This window comes from Erithacus rubecula, assembly GCF_903797595.1.
Source record: "Erithacus rubecula genome assembly, chromosome: 20".
Classification (NCBI taxonomy): domain Eukaryota; kingdom Metazoa; phylum Chordata; class Aves; order Passeriformes; family Muscicapidae; genus Erithacus; species Erithacus rubecula.
The window spans coordinates 4,579,276-4,600,246 of NC_136672.1; the positions used below are offsets into that span (position 1 = coordinate 4,579,276).

Genomic DNA, 20,971 nt, shown 5'->3' on the forward strand with positions numbered 1-20,971 from the left:
GCAGCCACAGCGGGACTCAGGAACAGGGCTGGGGTTTGGCCCCAGGTTTTGAGGCTGAATAATGAAAGAGGATGTTTGTGGAGGGGCTAGAGGTATGTGACAGCTTGGAACAACACATGAGTGCTCAAGGAACCACGGGCACAGGTTTTGGATGGAGCAGGGCTCACCATCGTGCTGCTCCCTGAGTCTGGTGACTTCCTAAAAATCCGACCCCAAAAATTCCCAATAGTTGAACTGAAAATGCTTGTTTGCCTGCTGAGTCCCTTCCCCCGCTGCAACAAACATTTTGGTATGCATATCCTTCAGTTCACAGGCTGGTTCTTTCGGAGATGAACTAAAATAACGCGGAGATATTCTTTCAAAAAACGAAACTGGAGCACATCCTCTCCGAAAATACCAAAATAATTCATGCAAATTTTTCCCCAAACCCATTTCTCCTTTCCTCCAACCGAAACTCCTTGTCGAGCTTGCACAAAGCCCCGAAAGGTTTTGTTCGCTGCAAATGCAGACGATCCATTCAGCCAGAGCGTAGCCGGGGACCCGGGGGCAGCACCCCGACCGTGCTCCCCCTCCTCCTTAGTGGCAGCACCCCAACACTGTCCCCCTTCTTCCCTTTCCCCCTCATCTGCACCCTCCTGGCGGGTTCACCGGGGGCTGCGGGGGAGTCACAGGGTGCTGCTATCGGGGAATTCCAAGGTCCCGAGTTTCAGTTTCTGATCAGCACAAAATAACCACCAAGCGCCTGTGGATGCAGCCCAAACACGCACGTGTTTGAATCGGACAAGAAAGTTGCAAAAAGGGGAACCCTGTTTATGAGCGGTGGGTGGCATGAAAAGGAGGGGGAGGGGGGGGAAAGAAAAAAAGAAAAAATAATATCTCAATTGCCTTCTGGTCTGGGTAAATGTTTAATCCCCAGCTCGGAGAAAAAGCAGCTCAAAAGTGCTTTTTTTCTCAGCAAGTCTGAACCAGTCAGCCTGGTGCCTCCTCCCTCCGGCTTACACCCTCCCTCCCACTGCTCCGCAGGAATATCCCAGGCTGCTCCCAAGTGCAGCTGGGCACCCGGGGCAGCACGGAGCCAGCCCGCAGCCCTGTCCGCGCCCCCCGGCTGGGAGGGCAGAGGGGCGGAAACTTTGTGTGCCCGGGGCCGGCCACGCTGCCGCTTCCTGCGCGGCTCCGGTGCCTGAACTGCCCGCCATGGGGTCCCCGCACTGGAAAAGGCTCTGCCTTTTGCTGCTGGCAGGTTTAACATCCTCCCTGCTCCTCTACAGCCACTACCACGCTACGGTGGAGGCGCCCACCAGCCAGAGGATCATAGCCAGGTAAGGGGGGACGGGGATGGGAGAGGGGGGAGAGGCAGGGATCCGTGAATCCAGCACGAGGTGCTGTGCGCTGGGATGGGGAATGGGGGTGCCTTAGGGCAGGTGATCCCAGCTCTGCTCCCGGCCGGTTTGGAAAATCCGCTGGCATCGGTCTCTGTCCCCGCTCTGAGGAGTCCTGGCCACCGGCTGCTGCCCGCGGCCAGCGCGGGACCCCGAGCCCGTGGGGGATCTCCGGGGGTCCCCGCGTGTGTTCAGCGCATCGCATCGCAAAGAAACCATTGCTGGGCGCGGGGAGGGCTGAGGGTGAGGATCCAACCCGCTCCGTGTGCCGGCCAGAGCCGCCGCGTGTTCCCGCCGGGATGCCGCGGGATTGTCCTGGGGGAGCTTTGGCCCCATGGAGCTGCACCGGCCCCCCTTGCAGAGGTGGGGCACGGCTTCCCCGATCTCGGATCCCCCGGGCTGCCCACACCGCTCACGAACTCGGGGCTGCAGCGTTTTCCGAACTCCAGCAATTTGCAACTCCCCCTTCGTCTGCACTCCCTGCATCCTCCAAACCTCCCGAAGCCCTTGCTGAGCCCCCGTGCCCAGCGGGAGGGGATGCTGGGGAGCCCCGACGAGCCCCGACGAGCGGGCGGGGGAAGGAACCCGCACAGCTCGGGCTGCCCTGTGCCCTGCGAGCATCAGGTGCTGGGCCAGGAGAGCGCCCCGGGTGTCCCCCACCTCCTGCTAGGTGCTTTTGGGTGTGACAGAGCCCGTCAGCCTGGGCACTGCCCGGCCATGGGGGATGCTGTGGGGACCGCAGCCGGTCCTTGCAGCGGGATTTGCTGAGGATGCAGCCGGCTGAGCTGTCCGGGGGTTCAGCTCTCTCTTCCCCAGCTGGGAGCTCTCCTTGCCCGATCCCATCGTGCCAAAGGCGGAGGTTCCCTGTCCTGCCGGGCTGGTGGATCAGAGTGTCTGCAGCAGCCCGGGCTGGCTGTTGGCTCGTCCCACTCTCGCCGTGCCGGGTGCGCAGCGGTGCCGGGGGCAGCGACACCGGAGCTGCTCGGGGCAGTCACGGCTGGGCTGCGGAGCTGCTCCCCACAAAGAGCACGATGTCCACCAGGGGGGAAACGGGCCCGTGGACCACACTGGAGCTGGGAGTGCAAACCAGCCACGCCTGACACAAAGTCTATACCCAGCGAGAGCAGGGTGTGGAGGAAACCCATGGGGTGGAAGCAGGGAGCAGGTTCCCCCACCACATGTCAGGCAAACCCTGCCTGGACCTGCTGCAGTCCCAAAGCCAGCCCAGGCTCCAGCCCCTTGACTGATGGGACCAAGGATCAGCTTGTCCAGCCCTGGAGAGGGGCCCAGGGTGAGGCAACACAGAGCTGACCTGTGCTCCAGAGCTCTCCTGGACTCTCCTCTTGGCTTTAATTCAACCCCTAAAGCTAAAGGCAAACCAGAGTGCAGTCTGTTGGCTTCGATTCCCTGTGTTGACAAACATGGCACCCCTTGAGTGCTGCCTGTCCCAACAGAGCTGTGTCCCTGGAGGAACTGGCACTGCCCTGCTGCTGGATGTGCAGCTGAGTCCAGAGCTGGAGCTGGGCTGGCCATTTCGCATGGCTGAGGTGACACCACAGAACACTCATTTCCTGCTCTGCCAGTGGGGACAGGAGAGTCAGGGTCCTCACCTGTGGGTGCAGGTGCCTCCGTTTCTGCAGGAGGTTTGTGTGAGCAGTGTCTCCATGCAGAGGTACAGGGGGAGCTGATCCTCTGATGGCTGCTGCCAGCACCAGGTGACCCCAGGACCAGATCCCCACAGCAATGCCAAGTCCCCCTCCAGTTTTGCCCTATGGAAGTGGGCAGATGCCCTGTTCCCTGCAGAGCAGGGATGGAGGGAGCCAAATCCCCTGGGGCTTAGCTGGACACAGCCCTGTTCCACTCCCTGCCCATCCATCTCTCCCAAAACCCACTGGTGAGCTGCTGGCTGCACTCACGGCTTTATTATTAGGGCAGATTGGATGAACATGGAGCTCTGCCCAGCCTTGCTGTGCCATTCCTGCCCTGCATATGGGAAAGATGCTTCCGGAGCTCAGCCCTTCGTGGTGAGATGGAGCAAGAGCGGGTTCTTGTTGCTGTTTTGGCTCCCTCAAAAATATCTGTGGGGCCCTGGGAGTATTTGCTGAAGATAAGGCTGGAGTATGTGCTCACAACACTCACAACACAGCGTTATCTTCCGGAAATGAGGGATGGCCTTGGACCAGAAACGTCATATGTGTGAATGTCACGGCGGCGAGGGAGCGCGCCCAGGCTCGCTGGCTGTGCTGCCAGCGCCGGTGCCGGGCAGCACGGCCACGCCTGCCCGCAGCCCCATTGTGCCGGGCCGGTGCCGGGCAGGCTCGGCATCCTGACTCAGCCGAGCAGCGCGGGGTGCATCGCCACATCCTGGCAGCTGACGTCAAAGCGCTGGGCTCCCTGGCCGAGCTGCTGGCTGCTGGGGGGCTGGCTGCCCACGCCCTTCCCCGCAGGGCTTGGGCAGCAGCAGTGCTGGAGAGCTGGCTCCAGCACCCACAGCTGGCAAGCAAGTGCAGGGAGGTGCTGGCACAGAGTTATCAGTTCAGCACAAAGCCTGGAAGAAACGATGAGCAGGTGCCACCCACTGTGTCCGGCCATGGGTGGAGGTGGGGCCCAGCTCCCATGGAAGGGCAGCAGGAGCCAACCTGGGGCTGTGCCATGCTGGGCACAGCCAGGCTGAGCCCCCTGGGGCTCCCACAGATCCCTGGCAGCTCAGAAAGTGATGCAGCACCCTCCCACTGCCACTGCCCAGAGCTTTGCCTTGTGCTGCAGGCACTGGGATGAGCTGGGGAAGGGAAAGGGAAGAAACAGGAGCAGGAGAGCTTGGAGAGCTGGGGTTGGGGCTGGGGGAGAAGAGATGTGCAGCTGAGGCTTGTGAACCTGGTGGGAGGGGCAGGGGAGGTGATGGGGCTGGGAGAGGCTGCTGGGATGCAGCTCAAGCCTGGGTATGGTGGGCAAAGGTAACAGCCTCAGGGTTTGGTGGGGACTGCAAATGTGTCCAGAAAATGGGTGGGTGGCCAACCCAGGGGCTTTGCATGCAGGGATTTCAGTGCTTTGCAGGAGTCAGCTCTGGAGATTTCCCCAGTCCCTGGTCCATCAGTTGGGAGGTGTTGATAAGCTCTGCTGTTGGGGCACATGGGCTGGGGTCACCTGCACTGGAGATGGAGGCAGCAGGTGGGGCTGGGCAGCTCCCTGGGGCGCCTTCAGTCCCTCACCAGGGCTGATCCCACTCGGGGTGCAGAGCTCCTGGCTGTGGGACATTTGTGTGGGTGAGGTTTGCTCTGCAGGGTGTGCTGTCAGTGCCTGGGCTGAAAGAGCAGCTGCCAGTATAACCAGGTCTGGTACAGCTCTGATGGCCCTGCTGTGACAGACCCTCTTCTCTGCCCCCTGCAAGGCAAGGGAATAGACAAGGCTGGAATTAGTTGGGTGATGGCAGGATAAGACCAGAAAGGCCCTGCAGAAAGCTGCAGCTCTGCATCTCTCTGGGATGGCTCAGCCTGAACTTAGTGGACCTTCTTGGGGATTTGCCCTCCCTCCTGTCTCTGCCTGCTCAGGTGGTCTCAGGATGAGCCTCAGGGGTGAGCTGGTGGGGCCCATGCTGTGCTGAGCCCTGGGCTGTAGTGCTGTGTTTGGAGTGGTGGGGGCTTTGCTCTGCCCCTGCTGGGAACCTGACTTCCCTTGGGAAGGACACACAGCCTTGATTTAAATGCTGTCCTGCTCTGCAGCTGGGGCTCAGCCTACTGCACCCTCAGCATCCCCTGCCCAGAGCTGACAGTGCTGGGATGGTGCAGGGCCTGAAACTTGCTTGGCACTGCCTTTCCACCCACACCTGGGGAAATGCTCCAGTGCCCAGCTCCAGCCCCAGGCAGGGCACTGGACTGTCCCCCCTGTCATGCCATGCCCCCAGAGTGGCACAGAGCAGGGTTTGGGTGTCAGACAGGTTTGGATCTGCCCTGGGCAGGGCTGTGGCTGCTGCTGCTGTTGGCAGAGGCTGTGACAGGGACAGAAACCCAACACCTGCTGTGCCCTGTGCCAGGCAGGGGCTGGGGGGGGTGAAGCTCCGCTCCCCACCTGCCTCTACCTGTCCCAGGCTCCCAGGCAGAGCTCCTGTAACAAGGAGCCCTTGTCTCCTCCACAATCCCCCCCTTCTGGCCACAGCACCTGCCTGCCAGGCTGGCGGCGGGGCCGGGGGCTCTGAAGGGCCTTTCTGTGCAGGGATGAATGGGAGCCTGTTCCCTCCGGTGGGCTCCCACCTCCCCTTGCCTGCCCACCCCAGCCCGGTGCCCCCCCAGGGGCTGGGTCAGCTCAGCCTGGCCCCATGGGGCTCAGGGCACCCCAAGTTGCTCAGGGTGGGGCAGCCCCTGCTGCTAAAGAAGGACCAGGGCATGCCCCAGCTGCTCCCCTGGCAGAGGGGGTCCCATGCACCCTGAGAGCTGCTGATTGCTTCTTCAGTATAAATAAATGTATATAAAAATGTGTCCTGCTGGCCTGTCCAGTTTATTCCAGAAATGGTGAGATAGTGGGAAAAGCCAGGGAGCCTCAGCAGGATTCCCCCAAGGCTGCAGGCTGGGCTGAGTGTGATTTTTGATAAATGGGAGTCCTGGAGGTGGGACCCACCAGCAGATGGTGATTACACAAACCCTGTGTTTTGCAAATCCTCATTTCTCCACTCACAGATGGGGGTGGGTGGGTGCAGGCAGTGGTGGAGAGGAGATGAATGGAGGGGTCATGGTCCTGCCCTGTGGCTCTCACAGGTGGGGGATGTCAGGGTGCTCAGTGCCACCTCCTCAGCTGAGCCATCACTTGTGTTCTCCCAGCTTGCTGCAGGCAGAGCCGCTGGTCCTGGCTCCCTCAGGGACCCCGCACGGAGCCGGCAGCCGCAGGTGGGCTCCTGGAGGCAGCTCGGAGGGGTAAGGAGGGAAGATGCTCAGCCACCCTGGGAGTTCCCTACCCACTGAGGGCTTCCCCAGTGCCCAAGTGATGGATTTTTAACTCTGCCATATGTTTCCCCTGTCCCAGTGGGAATTCCTTCAAGCCCTCTGCTGAGCTGGAGGAGCTGGAGCCCAGCAGAAAGCAGGTAATCAATCATTAGCAGAGCACAGTAATGAACGTGGTGCTGGGTTCTGTTGGGTGAAGGGCTGTGTGGGGAGGCTGGGGAGGAGCAGCGTCCTCTGGAAGGGCTTTACAAAGGAGCAACCTTGTCCATCCACACCAGAGATTCTCCCCAGTTTTCCCAGCTGCCATTCCCCAGTGTGGAGGCTGCAGCCAGCATTACCACCCCCTCCAACCCTGTGACTCCTGGGCCAGCAGTCCAGGCTGGAGACTCAGGGGATGCACCCAGGCCCTGAGGGGCTGTTACTGTTCTCACAGAGCAGAGCCCTAATGGGGCCACATCTTTAACAGAGTGCCCACACCTGAAGGTGATGAATCTTTCACACCCTCAGGTGACTCTGTAAGCCCTGGTTCTGCCAGCCCCACTGAGCTGGGTGCCAGAGGCATTTTGCCGCACAAAACCAAGGCATGAGGCAATGCCCTGCCTGGGTGGCCCAGCAGAACATGTGATGGACAGGAGCATTTCTGCCCCTGGGTTTGTTCTCACTGTGGTGTGTGCTGAGGGGTGGAGGTGTCACAGGGAAGGCAGAGCCAGGCTGGGGATTGAGCAGGGATCCTCCTTCCTCCCCCCCAGCCCAGCCCCTGCCTCCACTCGGTGATGGCCAGAGCAAAGGCAGACCCCAAGTTTCGGGAGATCTTCCATTTCAACACTCCCGTGCTGATGTGGGACCAGCACTTCACCCTGGAGACCTGGAATAGGCTGAAGACACGACACGTCCCCTACGGCTGGAAGGGCTTGTCCCTCGCAGGTACAGACCCAGCTGGGATGTGGGGCAGCTTGAGGGGACTGGGGAGCCCAGCAGAAGGGACTGGAGATGTGGGACAGGCAGAGGAACCCTGCAGAGGAGCCAGGAATGTTGGTCTCTTCCCACCCCACCTCCCAGGCACAGGGCAGAGGGTGCGGTTTGCAAACGCTGCCTGCTGCATCTTGTGACATTTTCCCTGAATAAAAGCTCCAGTGTGTCTGTGATTATTAACTGGGGGCAGAGGAGCTTGGACAACCAGCTCCATTGTTGTGCAAGGAGATTGTTTCCCTTCCCACCCCAAACCCACTCTCTGTTCTCCCTGGCAGCTGCCCCCTTCAATCCCTGGGCTGGGAAGTGCTGGGAATGGCCAGCAGGAGAGAACCAGTGGCAGAGACATTGTCAGGAAGGGACGTGGTCAGCACAGGCAGCAGCATCTGCAGGGCTGGGGCTGCAGATATCTGGATGCATCCCTGTGCCTTGCACAGCATTGGGTGGCCTCTGTTTGCAGCAGGGTTAGGAGCATGGGGAGGTAAGAGATAGGATGAAAAATGGCCCATGAATCCATTGAGATTCCAGGGATTTTGGAGGAAAAAACTGGGAAAATGAGTGGGCAAAATATCCAGAGAAATGCGGCTTAAAACGGCCCAAAATGCCTGGAAATCACATGAAAAATGGCCGAAAAACTCCTGAAATCCACACTAAAACATCTAAACTTGGCCAAAATTCCAAGGATTGCTGGGAAAAGCATCAGGAAAAATTCAGCCTAAAAAAACCAGAAAAATCCCTGAAAATTCGCACTAAGAAGCAAAATTCCCCTAAAAATCAAACTGAAAATGACCCCAAAACAGCACTGGGTGGCCTCTGTTTGCAGCAAGGTGAGGAGCATGGGGAGATAAGAGATGGGAGGAGGTGACACCAAGCTGGGAGAGCAGGGCCTGTCTCCTGCACGGTGGTGGGGCGAGTTCTGCTGCGTGCTGCTCGTGGCTGTGCTGTTGCCCGTGCTCATGTGGCTTGGCACTCACCTTTCTCCCTGCTGGCTGCTCACATCCTGCTGTGTTCCAGTGGTGGGCAGCACCCTGCAGCTCCTCAACACCTCTGCCAACCGGCAGCTGCTGGACAGGGCCGCCCTGCCCGGGGGCTGCGTGCGCTGCGCCGTGGTGGGCAACGGCGGCATCCTCAACGGCTCGCGGCAGGGCAAGGCCATCGACAGCCACCACCTGGTCTTCAGGTGAGGGGGAACCCCACTCCAGGCAGCATGGGGCCGTGGGTGCTGGGAGATGGCAGCCCTGTGCTCTCTGCTTTTCCTGCAGGCTCAATGGTGCCGTGATCAAAGGTTTTGAGGAGGATGTGGGAACCAAGGTTTCTTTCTATGGCTTCACGGTGAACACCATGAAGAATTCCCTCATCTCCTATGAGGAGTATGGCTTCACCCAGATCCCCCAGGGCAAGGTGAGACCCTGAGGGCTTGTTGGGGAGTTGAATCAAATTGTCCCTTTAGGCTGGGCTTGCTTCTGAGGCTTTATCCCCATCTGGGGAGCCCTCAGTCCTCGCCTGCAAGTGTGGGCAGTGTCCTTAAAGCCTCCTCCAAGTGCCCTGTGTGTGTCCCTGCTGCAGGACCTGAAGTACATCTTCATCCCCTCGGATGTCCGTGACTATGTCATGCTGAAATCAGCCATCCAGGGCAGCCCAGTGCCCGAGGGCTCGGACAAGGGGGACCAGTGAGTAGAACCCCAGGATCCCCAGCACCCCTGGTGATACAGGCATGACTTGTCTGTCCTCACCCCACATCTGTCCCTACTGGGATAAGCCCCAAGGAGCTCCAGGACTCCCACGACAAAGTTCTGTCCTTCTTGCCTTGCTGCAGGCCACAGAAATATTTTGGACCGGAGGCATCTGCAGAGAAGTTCAAGATGCTGCATCCTGATTTCTTGCAGTACCTGACAACAAGGTGAGGGTAATGAGCACTGTGGCTGCTGTCTGGTTCTGCTCTGGGCTGGGCTCAGACCACTTCCCTCCTTCCTCTGATTGTTCCAGTACAGACCAGTAGCTGCCCAGCTCCCTCAAACACTGGAACCACCCCTGCCCTGCTGTTTGCACACAAAGCAGAGGTGTCTCTCCTCTGCCACTCCTGCTCACTGCATCACAGCTCACATCCCCTTCTATGCCTCCCTGTGCTCACCTTGCTCCCATTTCCCAAATTATATTTAGTCCCAGTCTAACAGGAGCAAAGGTAGGGCCCAACAGGATGGTCTTTGCTGCCTTTCACAAAAGCAGGTGCCCAGCTTGGGGTGGCTCCAAACAGCAGAGAGGTGTCTTTCACCAACCTCTGTTGGCAATGAGAGCAGCCATCAGAGAACCCACCTGAGCCCTGTGTTTCACTCAGTGCTCCTGCCTTACTGGGCACTGGAGAGGCTGGGTGGGTGTGGGTCTGGGGGCTGCAGGGCTGTGCAGCCCTGAGCCCCCCCAGCACGGTGTCCTGGCCAGGTTCCTGCGCTCAGAGATCCTGAACACCCAGTATGGCTCCCTGTACATGCCCAGCACCGGCGCCCTCATGCTCCTCACCGCCCTCCACACCTGCGACCAGGTAAGGCCCCAGAGGAACACTGTTCCTTAGGGAGAGGGGAATCCCCCCTTGGCTGCTCTGGGGTTCCAGATCCTGGTGGGCTGTCCAATGTGGAGACCAACAGGCATTCCCAGTTAGGGAAAATGAGAGGCATCTCTCACTGCCTTCTCTTGGTACTCCTGTTCTGTTACCTGGGTCAGCCCCTCTCCCTGTCCCTCAGTCTCTGGTCACTCCCACCCTGATTCCCTGTTGGCATTTTGCCCTAACCCCACCCTTTGTGACACCTCCATGTCCCCTGGTAATTGGTCTCTGATGCTCTCCCTACCCTGCTCATCCCATGTGTTTAACCTAGACCCTCACAAAGCACCTGCCCTTTGTTCCCTGAACCATGGATGATGCACACACAAATAAACATCTCTATAAAAGCCCTACAAAGGCCCTTCCTCCTCTCTTACTTGTTTTCACCCCAAACAACACCAGATGCACTGTCCTACGTGTGCCCTGTCCCTGAAGGGAGTGGTGATGGTGGTGATGGACCACCCGAGGTGAAGCCTTGACTCTGTCCTTTATTTGCCCTCCTGTCCCACAGGTCAGCGCCTACGGGTTCATCACGGCCAACTACGAGCAGTTCTCAGACCACTACTACGAGGTGGAGAAGAAACCTCTGGTGTTTTATGCCAACCATGACATGATGCTGGAGGCAGCGCTGTGGAGGAGCCTGCACCGCGCAGGGATCATCAGCCTCTACCAGCGCTGAGGCACGGCCCCGCGGGGGCCAGCCCAAGGACTCTTGGGGCTCTTCTCCTTTTTCCTGAGGGTCACCTTCTCCCTGCTGAGGGCTCTTCCCAGCTGGCCAGACAGCTCATGGAGCAGGCTTGCTGCACACAGCCAGCAGTGATGTGAGGATAACGGGGAGCTGAAGCTGTGGAGGAATGGTGCGTTTCCTCAGGATCAGTGTGATTGAACAAGGCCTTTGGGGCAGCCAGAAGCACCCAGCACGTGGCTGTGCCCTGCCAGCCCTATGAATGTGGCTGTGGGGCAGCAGTGGCCCCTGTGGAGCACAGGAAGGGCAGGGTGATGCTGGAAGAGGATGCTGAAAAATGCCCTTTACCTTAAATACTCATCACCATGGTAAATCCTTGCACTGGAGACCAGGTGACAGGAGGTGACATGTCTGGAGAACACCTCCCTCCAGAAAGACTGCAGAAAGTCCCAGCTCCAGCCAGCTGTGTGTGGATGTGTGCCATGTTCCAAAGGATCTGTTTGCCTCCCTGGTCAGTGGCACAGACAGCAGGACAGACACAGTGGGCTCTGTCACTGTCCCCTCATTGGGGTCTGCTGTTTTCTCACAAGGAAGGGGCTCAAAAGCCATCAGCTACAAGGAGGGTAGCTCAGCCAGGACACCAGGAACAGATCCAGGCTCTGAGCAGCCCAGAGTGACACTGGCCTCAGCCACGTGTGTGGCACTGGGTTTTTGTTGGCCTTTTCTTGCACAGGGACTGGTGCCCTCAGAGGCAGCTCCACCCCAGGTGGGTCAAAGTGATGATTACTCTTTTAATTTGCTTCCCCAAACCCCAAGGGAAGGGAGGGTCCTGAACCCTTCAGCTGTCCCTCACACACCAGCACTGCTGAGGGAGACCCACTGGGGAGGCTTCCCCAGCTGGGGGCTGGAGACAGAGCAGTGTAATCCAAGACACTTTCCCACTTTGTGTAATTACATAAATGTTGAATGATTGTTTTCCTTAACACCTGTTTCTGTTGTTTTGATGAACTGGGGGAGGTGAGACCCCCCCTTTACCTCCCACAGCAGAACAGTAACAGGGAGACTTCAACTGGCAAACAGCTCCAGAGGCAGATGGGGATGGAAACTGGTTTAAAGAATGGAGATGCAGACTGGGAGACCTGTTAGCTCTGAGCACAGCCCTTTAACATTTGGAATGCTATTTGCTGTACAAGGTTGGTGTACAGAGATGGAAAAAGATACCCTGGCCCTGAGCCAGGGAACCTCCAAACCCCCTGAAGCTCCAGCAGGCAGCTCCCAGCCAGTTCACAGGCAGGTTAGGCTCCAAGCCTGTTCCAGATGTAATCTCTAGCTTGGGGCCCATCTTGTTCCCACATCTCAAATTAACCTTTGTTCCCATCAGAGCCACCTTACACTGGTACCACAGCAGCCTGTCAGGCCTGTTCTGTGTTCCCAAACACTCAGCAAAACCTTTCATGGCACGAATGAACCTGATCCTCACATCCCCTGGCCAAGACACTCTGAAACCTCCTCAAGCCAGCTCTGGCCAAGCCTCAGGTGACACCAGCACTGTGACACTCAGGGCAAGATGAGCAGGATGGTGCTGCAATCCTGCCTGGAATCACATCAGGAACTAAACACTGGGAACCACAATGAGCACCTTCCTTTCCCCTCTGAGAAAGGGATGTTCCCAGCCAAGGGTGGAGCCTTGCTGGAGTTAACTCCATTTTAAGGACTTACTCATGGCTCTACTCCCAAGCACACCACAGGAACCGTTTGGCACCAGGCCTTAGCCATAAGTTACTTTTGTCACCATGAATTACTTCTGGGACGGGATCTGCAGACACTGAAGTCTTTGTGTTATGGGTCTGCTATGAAGGGTAACCTCACAATCACTGCTTCAGAAAGGGTTTTAATCCAAAATCTGTCCTACCCGCACAAAACCATTTCTGGCCAAAAAGAATCGGAATCATGACAGTTGGAAAACACCTTTTATTGAGCATGGACTCCAACCTTTACAGAAATAACCAAATAAAACCCAACTTCAATTCACAAGATTTTCCACAACTCATTTTATTCTGAAACAGAAGAAAGCAGGGAACCACTTTTTCCTCCAGTCAACTGTAGGTCCTGCTGAAAAAAATTCAAAAAACATATGTATCAGCAGCTGAAAAGTTCCTGATTTGCACTATTTAATCTGGAGTACAGATCTCAGGAGACAAAACATTGTTCCCACCCAGGCCAATGGCACTAGTACCCAAATCCTTTTAGGTTTTAGTGGTCCCTTACCCAAGGTGTGGCTGCAGCAACCACTGAGCAGTGAGGGGGAGCCTGTAGCCATTTCACATGACTTATCAGCAGTCCTTTGTGACACTCAGTCCAGAACAATCTTCCTTCTAGATCTGTAAGAAACCACAAACCAAGGCTGTAACTATTTTCCTAAAAAATTCCATTCTGAAACAATTCCTGCCCCTCTAGTCTCAAAGCACTGATTAACTTTTACTTTCCCATTTTTCATCAAGCTGCCTCTCCACTTACTATTCCCTGTTACACCTTGGAAGCCCAAAGCCCCAGGTGCTTGTCCCAGTGCCTGGTCCTGCCTGGGAGACAGCTGTGCTGCCCCAGACCCAGTGTGCCTGGTTGTGGTGCCATTCCCTCCCCTTTCACAAACCAAGCTTGACTCCTGCTGACACTCCCTGTCACCAGCTCTGCCGGCCTGTCAGAAGCTGCAATTGACCTTCTGCAAACAAAGCCAAATTCTCTTCAATAAAGCATAAAATCATTTAGCAGAAGGAGCTGTCAGCTGCCCAAGACAAAGTGCTGTTCCAGCCTGTGTGCTCAGTGACTGTACATCAGGCAAGATAAAAAATGCATTTCTTATCTGCCCTTCAACCTGTCACTGTTTGCACAAGGAACTTGAAAGCTCTTTGCAGCTCTAAACTGTGCTATGACAACAGCAGCTCTGCACCTGGGACTGTCACACAGCACAGGGGGCATTCTGTCACACTGGTGCCACTCACACCTGTGGACTCCTTGCAAGGGGCAGGGGACCCACTAAGGGAAGTACCTGAGCCTCAGTGGACATTTTCCTCCTCAAGCTGAGTGTCAGACAGGGATAACAGCACATCACAGGCTCAGTGTGGCTACACAAACCCCTCACACAGTACAGATACCTTTGGGATTCTTCCTGGTAAACCTTCAGAGATTAGGCTCACCAGGTGACTCAATGTGCCCACAGGCCTGGAGTATAATTAATGAATTAAAAACAAGCACTTAATACTGAAAAATTCCATTTTCTTACCAGCCTGAAGCCCAGCACAGCAGCTGCCCTCTGGTCAAAGCTGTCTTTGGGCAAGAGCAGCCCCAGGATTCTGCAGGACCATTTCCTCCTATATACAAGTTGCAATGAACACTGTTAGAAAAGCACTTCAAATAAAGTTTGTCCTCTTTTCCTCACCCCTCCTGAAAAAACTCCAGCACTGGATCACAGAGCAAGAATTAGACAGAAATTCTCCATTCAAACAGGCAAATTTTGTCTCAAACTCAGCAGAGCAGAAACCTGTCCCTCAAGACACAGAGGAGCACGTTTGCCAGGGGGCTGTGTCATTCACAGACAGGAAACTTTGGGAGGTAGATGCTATTTAAATCCTTGCTTAGGGGGAAAAAAACCCAGCAGCTCTCCAAATCTGGGTGATTTGGACCCATTTAAGCTGTTTCAACCTGGCAATCTCCTCCTGATCTTCCAGAAACCTTTAAATCCAACTCATTCCCTGCACACAAGAATAACCTATCCATCCATGGTGTAATTTGTTTATGGGTTTATCTTAAGGAAAGCATTCACCAGAGCCAGGACAGCCACATCCCCTCAGGTGAAGGATTCCTCAGGGTGTGTCCTTCACCCGATGACCCTTTGGGACAGGTGAGCTGCACCTCCCCACCCCCAGCAACCTGATGCAAGTTTGAAACTGTCCCAGAGCACCCCCAGGTAGGCAAACAGAGCAATTATTCTGTCACTAGGCCTATTTCTGTGACAGATGCAGTTATGAGATGAGCTGTGTCAAGTGTCTCCACAATGGGCTGTCATCCAATCCCTCCTACCTCTAATCCTTCTACTCTGGCTCATCTCTGGCCATGCTGACAAGCAGGTGCTCTGCTGGGCACCAACACCAGTAAAATTCCCATTCAATCCATGCTGCTTTTCAGCTTGTGCTCTGTGGCAGCAAAGGGCCACACAGGTGGCAGCTGTGACAAAGCTACAGCCTTAATTGGACTAATTACATTCATCAAGCCATTGGGGTTTTACATGCCCTCCCAGGAATGCAGGAGGGTATAATTTGAGACAGCAGAGTCTTTCTTCCATAACCCCCCCCAAGAGAAGAAAAACAAAGAGACTATACCAAGACAGATGCTACTGTTCCTCACCATTGTGCAGCTGCACTGGGGGTAAATCAGCTCCCCAGCCAAGGGAGCCTCTTCCCCCCTTCTGGACACAGTGTCACGCTCTGAAACCGAGAAAAGAGGACACTTAGTTCAGGTAACAAACCATTCCTTTACCTTTGTGTCTCTAACACTGAGCCTCAGAGTTACAATTCCACAGAGGAAAGATCAAATTCAGACAGGGATAACTTTTATCATCACCAGCTCAGCTTTCAGAGCAGCTGAAGAGTGAGGACCATCCCAAATGGCAGCTCTGCCCTCGCCCTCGCGGCTGTCACGCTGCTCAGCCCCGGCGCCTGCGGCCACACGCGGCTCCCCTGCCCCAGCCGTGCGCGGGGTCTGGGCCGCTGAACCCCCGCCTGGGGCAGCAGGGACACGGCCCCGACGGCAGCGGCCCGTAAAACGCTGAGCATCGCTGCGCCAGCCCGCGGCTCCTGTCCCGTCATGGCAGGGCCGGAGCCCCCGGCCTTGCTCTCTCCTCCCCTATCACGCCTCTCCACGCAGCCCTCGAGCCCTCGCCGCAGCCGTACGGGAGTTCGCGCACACTGTCCCGCCGCCCCCGCGCCCCTTGAGGCCGCCGTGCCCGCGGATGGCGGCCGATGGCGGCCGGGCCCACTCACCACACACTGCTCCGCCGCCATGCTGTCCCAGGGAACGAGGGGAGAGAGAGAGCCGCGGGGGCTCATGGGAACTGTAGTCCTGTTCCGTGAGGGCGCATGGGAACTGTAGTCCGGCCCCTGAGGAGCGCGGGGGCTGACGGGAAATGTAGTCTCTTCCCTCAGGGGTGAAGAGCGCTCCTGCCCCCCTCATCCCACACATTAATGGTATTTACTAATTATTTATTAATTATTCATGTCCCCTGCTCATTAGGGAAGCATGCATAATTGTTCTTAGTAGGCCAAATGCTTCAAAAGGCCGAACATGCATTAGCTCATGGAGGAAGGGACTAATTAGCTAGAAATCAAGGATTAGTCAGAGATTTGAATGTGCAATGCTTCCAGGATGTACTGTGATTGTCCTTTGCTGTTAAAACCTGACATGAAATCCACAGGATCCTATTTAGCTTATTAATGAAACTGTAAATGAAATTATACTTTATACATGAAACTACGGATGATTCTATTTAGCTTGTATATGAAGTCTGCCTGGAGAAGAAATGTAAGTACTGCTAATATCTACTTTCTTGCCCCAAAGGCTTACCCACCCTTGGGATAAAAATCTCCAGTGACTGGGAATGGAAAGCCAACACAGCAGAATCTGAGAGAGTACAGATGCCAACCCCAGTGCCACCTGCAGTGTCTGGGAGCTGCAGGACTCACAGTGCCCTGAGGTGTTTGGATCACAGGTGTGCTCATGGAAAGTTGCCAACTTCCCACATTCCCTTTGCTCTCCAGAACAGCCCATGCTGCTTCTTCAGTTTTCTATTAGAAACTCAATGGGCTGCAAGAGGCTTTAAAAAAAAAACAAAACAAAAACCAAAAAATAACAAGTGCAAGAAGGCTGTAGAGAGATGCCAAATCGCTGTTATAAATGAGCTGCTTCCAACAGGAGCAGCTGTTTGTGGTGTTCCCCTGCTAGATGCAGAAACCCCCCATGCTGTCCTGGCTGGGGAGAGCAGCCTGCAGAGAGCTCTGGGCTCTGCCATGGAACACAAGAGTGTCCCTGCCCCACAGGAGCCTGTGGCATGCCAGGAAGGCACAGAACAGCAGTAATTAACACAGCCTTCACTGAAGAGACTTTGCTCCATGAAGATTTGGCTGGCGATCTGCCTGGCTGCTTTTAGCTTCCTAAATAAGCAAATATAACCCATTGAATTCAGATGCTAATAGTATTCGCCCTTCAAGGCCCCAAGGGAGGCAAGTTTTAAGAAATAAAACAACTAAAATCCCCCTTAAGCAGAGTTGAGATCCTGGAAGGAGAGGAGATGTAACTTGGATGTGCTGAGGGATTTGCCAGTGTTTTGATTTTTGGGTGGAAGCTGTCAGCCCACAGAGCCTGTGTGTGTGCCTATAAAAGGATAAGCTCTGCCAGGTACCAAGTAATGAATGGACTCAACAATTAAAACTTGGGAGAACAGCACGAGCTAAGTGTGCTCATAATAATAATAACTCATGTTTGCAGTGCACAGATAATGTTTCCAAGGGTATCTTGGAGTCAGAACAAAGACTCTGGGTGAAGAGCCATCGCCTCGCCCATGCCCACGCTGCCCTCATTCTCTGCAACTTTGCCTGTGTGGGAATTAATCAAATTTTCTCTGCTCTTCCCTTTAGAGGGCGACCATGTCCCACAGATCTCCCGATGGAACCTTCACAGGACAAGGCAGAGCCTCCCAAGCTCAGCACGGTGTGGTGGCTTTTCTGAGGGCCATGAACCTTCTGAGATATGAAGGAGGTTACAGCCTGGTCTGAAGGTTGTGTTTGGACATACTCTCCTTCCTCAGGCAGCTGCACTGCTGCTCCCAAGGGCAGTTTGGACATAATTTGGATAGATTTCCCATAGCCAATCTCCATCAGTTATGGTATTTTCTTGCTCTGAAAGGTTGAGCAAGTAAGAAAAGCTATGAAAAGGGCATGTAGATACTCTACACATGAATTTTAGGGAGCTGTCCTCAATTTCCCTGCAGAGGATTTGGAGGGGATTGCTTCCTCCCACAAATCATATGAGAGATCAGTATCTGACAGAGGAGGGAAGGATTGAAAAACAAATGGAAATCAATGACAGAACCACTCCATCTTCAGCTGGGCTTTGATCCCATACTCAGATTGAAGGACAAGGTCATCTCTCGGTTTTCCACTCATTTCTTCTCTTAGCTGCCTGTAAATCCCTCGAGGGAAAAACTCTCCATGCTTATTGACATTAATTTGATTTCCTCCTGATTTCCCCTCTGCCTGGCCTGGTCCCACTCTGCAGACAGGGCTCCACAAAGCCTGGAGAAACAAAACATCTGGGGGTTCAGAGATGCTTTGCTGTGGTTATCTTTGACATATGGCCAGGGGGAAGCAGCCAGGGTGTTTGAACCCATTAAAAGCCCAGTTCCCCCTCTGGCAGACCCCAGCCCCCTGACAGGCTTCAGTGTACAGAGCAGGAGGAGATGCTGAGGTGCTGGGAATGATGCTTGTTTCTGTCAGAAATTGCCCAAAAAAATAGTCCCTTCAGGAAAGGCTGGAGATTGCTGGTATTTGAGGTGCCAGATTTACCAGAGAAAGATCTGTACTATTTAAAAAGGAAAAAAAAAAAAAAAAAGCCTGCCATAAAGTCCTAGATCCTGGTGTCAGTTGCTTCAAATCAGCCCCCTGAAATGGCAGAAAGGCTTTTTGGAGCTCAGCAGCAGACAAGCAATGTCTTCCCAGACAGGACAAGGCACACTGCAAACAAAACATCCTTCCCTGCTCCTGCCAGCAAAGCTCTTAAGCCTTCATTTAATATTAAATACACGTTTAAACCTAAGCCCATTCCTCAGCATGTCTCGTGTGCTTATGTAGAACTTCAGCAGGCTCAGGAATGCTCTGCTGTACTGGAGGCCTGTGCACTGAATAACAAGAGCTTTATGCTTACAGAATATCTGTGCAAAGAAGGGATGGCTTTTCTGGGATGGATTCTGCAGGTTGAGAAGAGAAAATGTTCCCTTTTCTCCTGATGGTGCAGAAGAAATTGCAGCTCTGGCCACTCAGCTCTTCCTCCTGCTTTTCCCCCTTTTTCTCAACTGAGTTTTGGGCACAGTGCAATAAAGTCAGTCTCAAGGTACTGGTTTCTGAGTGCAACACAAAATGGGTATGGAGGAGATGGTGTCAGTGTGATGGAGACAATCTGATCAACACTTTTGCTCCTTCAGGTCTATGTCCCAGCCAAGCAAAGTGATCATCTTGTCATAGTGAGCCAGATTCTGTTCCCAGCTCCTTGGAGGAATGACCAGAACAGAGAACACACACAATGTTCCAATGGCAGTGCATGCACAGATACATCCTGTGGCCAGACAGATGCATTTGTTGAACAGGAGCAGCAGGAATCCATCCTCTCCATGGATGAGTATGTTTAATTGAAATATACACCCTCTGAGCATACCCAGAGATGGGAGATGCACCCAAAGATAGCAGGAAAACTTTAACATTGTAAAGCTACTGAGAACAGGAGAGAGATTTCCTTTTAGGCCAAGTTAGAGGAGCAAGGAAAGGAGAGTTGTCCTTGCTTTGGGCAAAGAGATGGATCCTCTCTCTATTTTCTGTCAGCCTGAGTGATTACAGCACAGTAAGCAGAAAGGGAGTGAGCTGGTATAAAAATACCCAGGTGATATTAATGGGAAACTTCTCAGGCTCTCTTTTATCACAGTGTTTCTGTTTGCTTGGATTACTTGGCCAACCAGCCATTGGTCCAGCCATCCCCATCTGCACTGTGCTGTAAGCAATATTTCATCTATCAGGCTCAGATACCAGAAATATGCTGGGCATGCAGGGAGCCAACAAGCATTTTCTTGCAAATGATTAGCATAAGCTGCACCGAGGTCAAGCAGTTGTGTCAGAGCACAATGCAAATCAACACTTCTTCCTACTGCAGATGGAAAATGGAGAATTGCAAATGCCATATCTCCAGCTCACCTCTTGCTTCCCACCATTTATTCCAGAGGAAGGAAATAATTGTTTTGAGGTACTTTCAAGAATAGCATCTCTGCTGCTTTCACTGCTTAATGGGGAAAAAAATGTTCAAATGATGAAAGGTCATACTACTTCAGGACCTTTTAGATAATTTTTCTTGTCCTTGTGCAGAGAAAGCAGGACAAATGCCTATTTTGACCAAGTCTGAAGGTAAACTGAGGCTTTTCAAGATGACAGGGGGCAGCTGGTTAAAGGACAGTGGTTATTCCTCCTGCTGCCTGTGAAAAGGTTTCTTGAGAACAGTTTCTCAGTGACATCTTGAAGGAGCCCTGCTGCAGGACATCAGACCAAGGGCCACTCAGACTCATGTCATTTCTCCAAGAGATGTCCAAAATGAATGCCTAGGGAATGCAGGAGCAGCAATTACTTCAGATACATCTCCCAGCATCTCTCCAGCCACCAGCCATTAGAGGGGTGCAGATTCTGAGAGCTGGAGTTCATTGGCCCTGCTAATGAGTGTTCTCTGGAACGGAGATTTCAGTAACTTGGTTTTCTACAAGCTTGCTCAGTGAATCTGTAAACCATTCCCTCCTGTGGGGAGGAGAGGGACCAGCTTCCCCTTTTGTTTGCTCCATGTCTGGCTCCTGGTGGTTTTGTTAAGTGGCCCCAAGTTCCTGTACAGGAAGAGACCATAAATGGCCTTTTCTATCAACCCTCACTGGATGGGCAGAGCTCATGGATCTGCTTATCCTAACCTTGTCTTCAGTCTCACAAATGTGATCTCTTCAGGATAGATCAAAGAGAGCAGTGTTGTTTTAAACCATTGTTTTCCTCCAGAATGTGATCTCTCCACTTGCAGATGGCTTTTATGGTCTCTAAAGCCTCCCAAGGATTAGCCTGAGTTTGACTGTATAAACATTTTCTCTATCCCACATCCTGCTTCCACAGCATGTCTCACATTCACTTCTCTGTCCTTTCACTCAATCCAAACATCCTGCAGAAAGCCTCCAGCTCTCCTGGACAGCCTTCCTCACTCTCTGTCCCCACAGGTTGCAAATAAAACTCAGCCAGCCCAACACAAGCCCCGGATTCCTGGAGACCTGCCTACAAGGGAGAGGCTCGCATGCCTTTCTTTCTGACCGCGCCGCCACCACTCCGCTGCGGTGCTGTGCTGCAAGGTCGGTCTGACTCCAGCCATCTCCCCCTGCACTTGTCGAGTGCTCTGCTCCCTTCCCTCGGCTGTCATCTCCTGTCTGCTGGAGGAGGTGGGCGGCGGAGCGCGCACCGCGGGAGATGGCTGATCCTCCGTAGTGCCGATGGCAGCGCTCTGCTGCTCCGCCATCCTCCTCCTCCTCCTCTCCTCCCAAGGTCAGCGGAGAAGCCCCAGCGTGGCTGCCTGGGAACTGCTG

At 54.4% G+C, this 20,971-nt stretch overlaps 1 protein-coding gene and 1 long non-coding RNA gene across 4 annotated transcripts; one reads left to right on the plus strand and one right to left on the minus strand.

Annotated features, from left to right (window-relative positions):
* The first annotated feature begins 889 nt into the window (after positions 1 to 889).
* ST6GALNAC2 (ST6 N-acetylgalactosaminide alpha-2,6-sialyltransferase 2) lies at positions 890 to 11,540 on the plus strand. Of its 2 annotated transcripts, none has more exons than XM_079323356.1 (10): positions 890 to 1,319; positions 6,191 to 6,283; positions 6,393 to 6,450; positions 7,060 to 7,234; positions 8,294 to 8,459; positions 8,542 to 8,680; positions 8,846 to 8,949; positions 9,096 to 9,179; positions 9,716 to 9,815; positions 10,384 to 11,540. In XM_079323356.1, exons 1-10 carry the CDS (start codon positions 1,195 to 1,197, stop codon positions 10,549 to 10,551), a joined length of 1,212 nt encoding a protein of 403 aa, XP_079179482.1. In that variant the 5' UTR covers positions 890 to 1,194; the 3' UTR covers positions 10,552 to 11,540. The 2 variants fall into 2 exon arrangements, with proteins under 2 accessions (XP_079179482.1, XP_079179483.1); XM_079323357.1 differs by having other exon boundaries at positions 908 to 1,319; positions 6,191 to 6,256.
* Positions 11,541 to 12,164: 624 nt separating this feature from the next.
* LOC306810602 lies at positions 12,165 to 15,663 on the minus strand. Of its 2 annotated transcripts, none has more exons than XR_013776488.1 (4): positions 15,594 to 15,663; positions 14,934 to 15,038; positions 13,838 to 13,948; positions 12,165 to 13,276 (listed from the first exon to the last, which is right to left on the minus strand). It is a non-coding gene; the product is annotated as an uncharacterized lncRNA (long non-coding RNA). The 2 variants fall into 2 exon arrangements; XR_013776489.1 differs by having other exon boundaries at positions 14,959 to 15,038; positions 15,594 to 15,653.
* Between the last annotated feature and the right edge of the window lie 5,308 nt (positions 15,664 to 20,971).

Excerpts from the sequence above, each read along its gene's own strand:
- ST6GALNAC2 (XM_079323356.1), top strand. The coding sequence starts at position 1,195 with ATGGGGTCCCCGCACTGGAAAAGGCTCTGCCTTTTGCTGCTGGCAGGT. Across the intron at positions 1,320-6,190 it reads AGCCAGAGGATCATAGCCAG|CTTGCTGCAGGCAGAGCCGC; the intron begins GTAAGGGGGGAC and ends GTGTTCTCCCAG. Across the intron at positions 9,180-9,715 it reads TTGCAGTACCTGACAACAAG|GTTCCTGCGCTCAGAGATCC; the intron begins GTGAGGGTAATG and ends TGTCCTGGCCAG.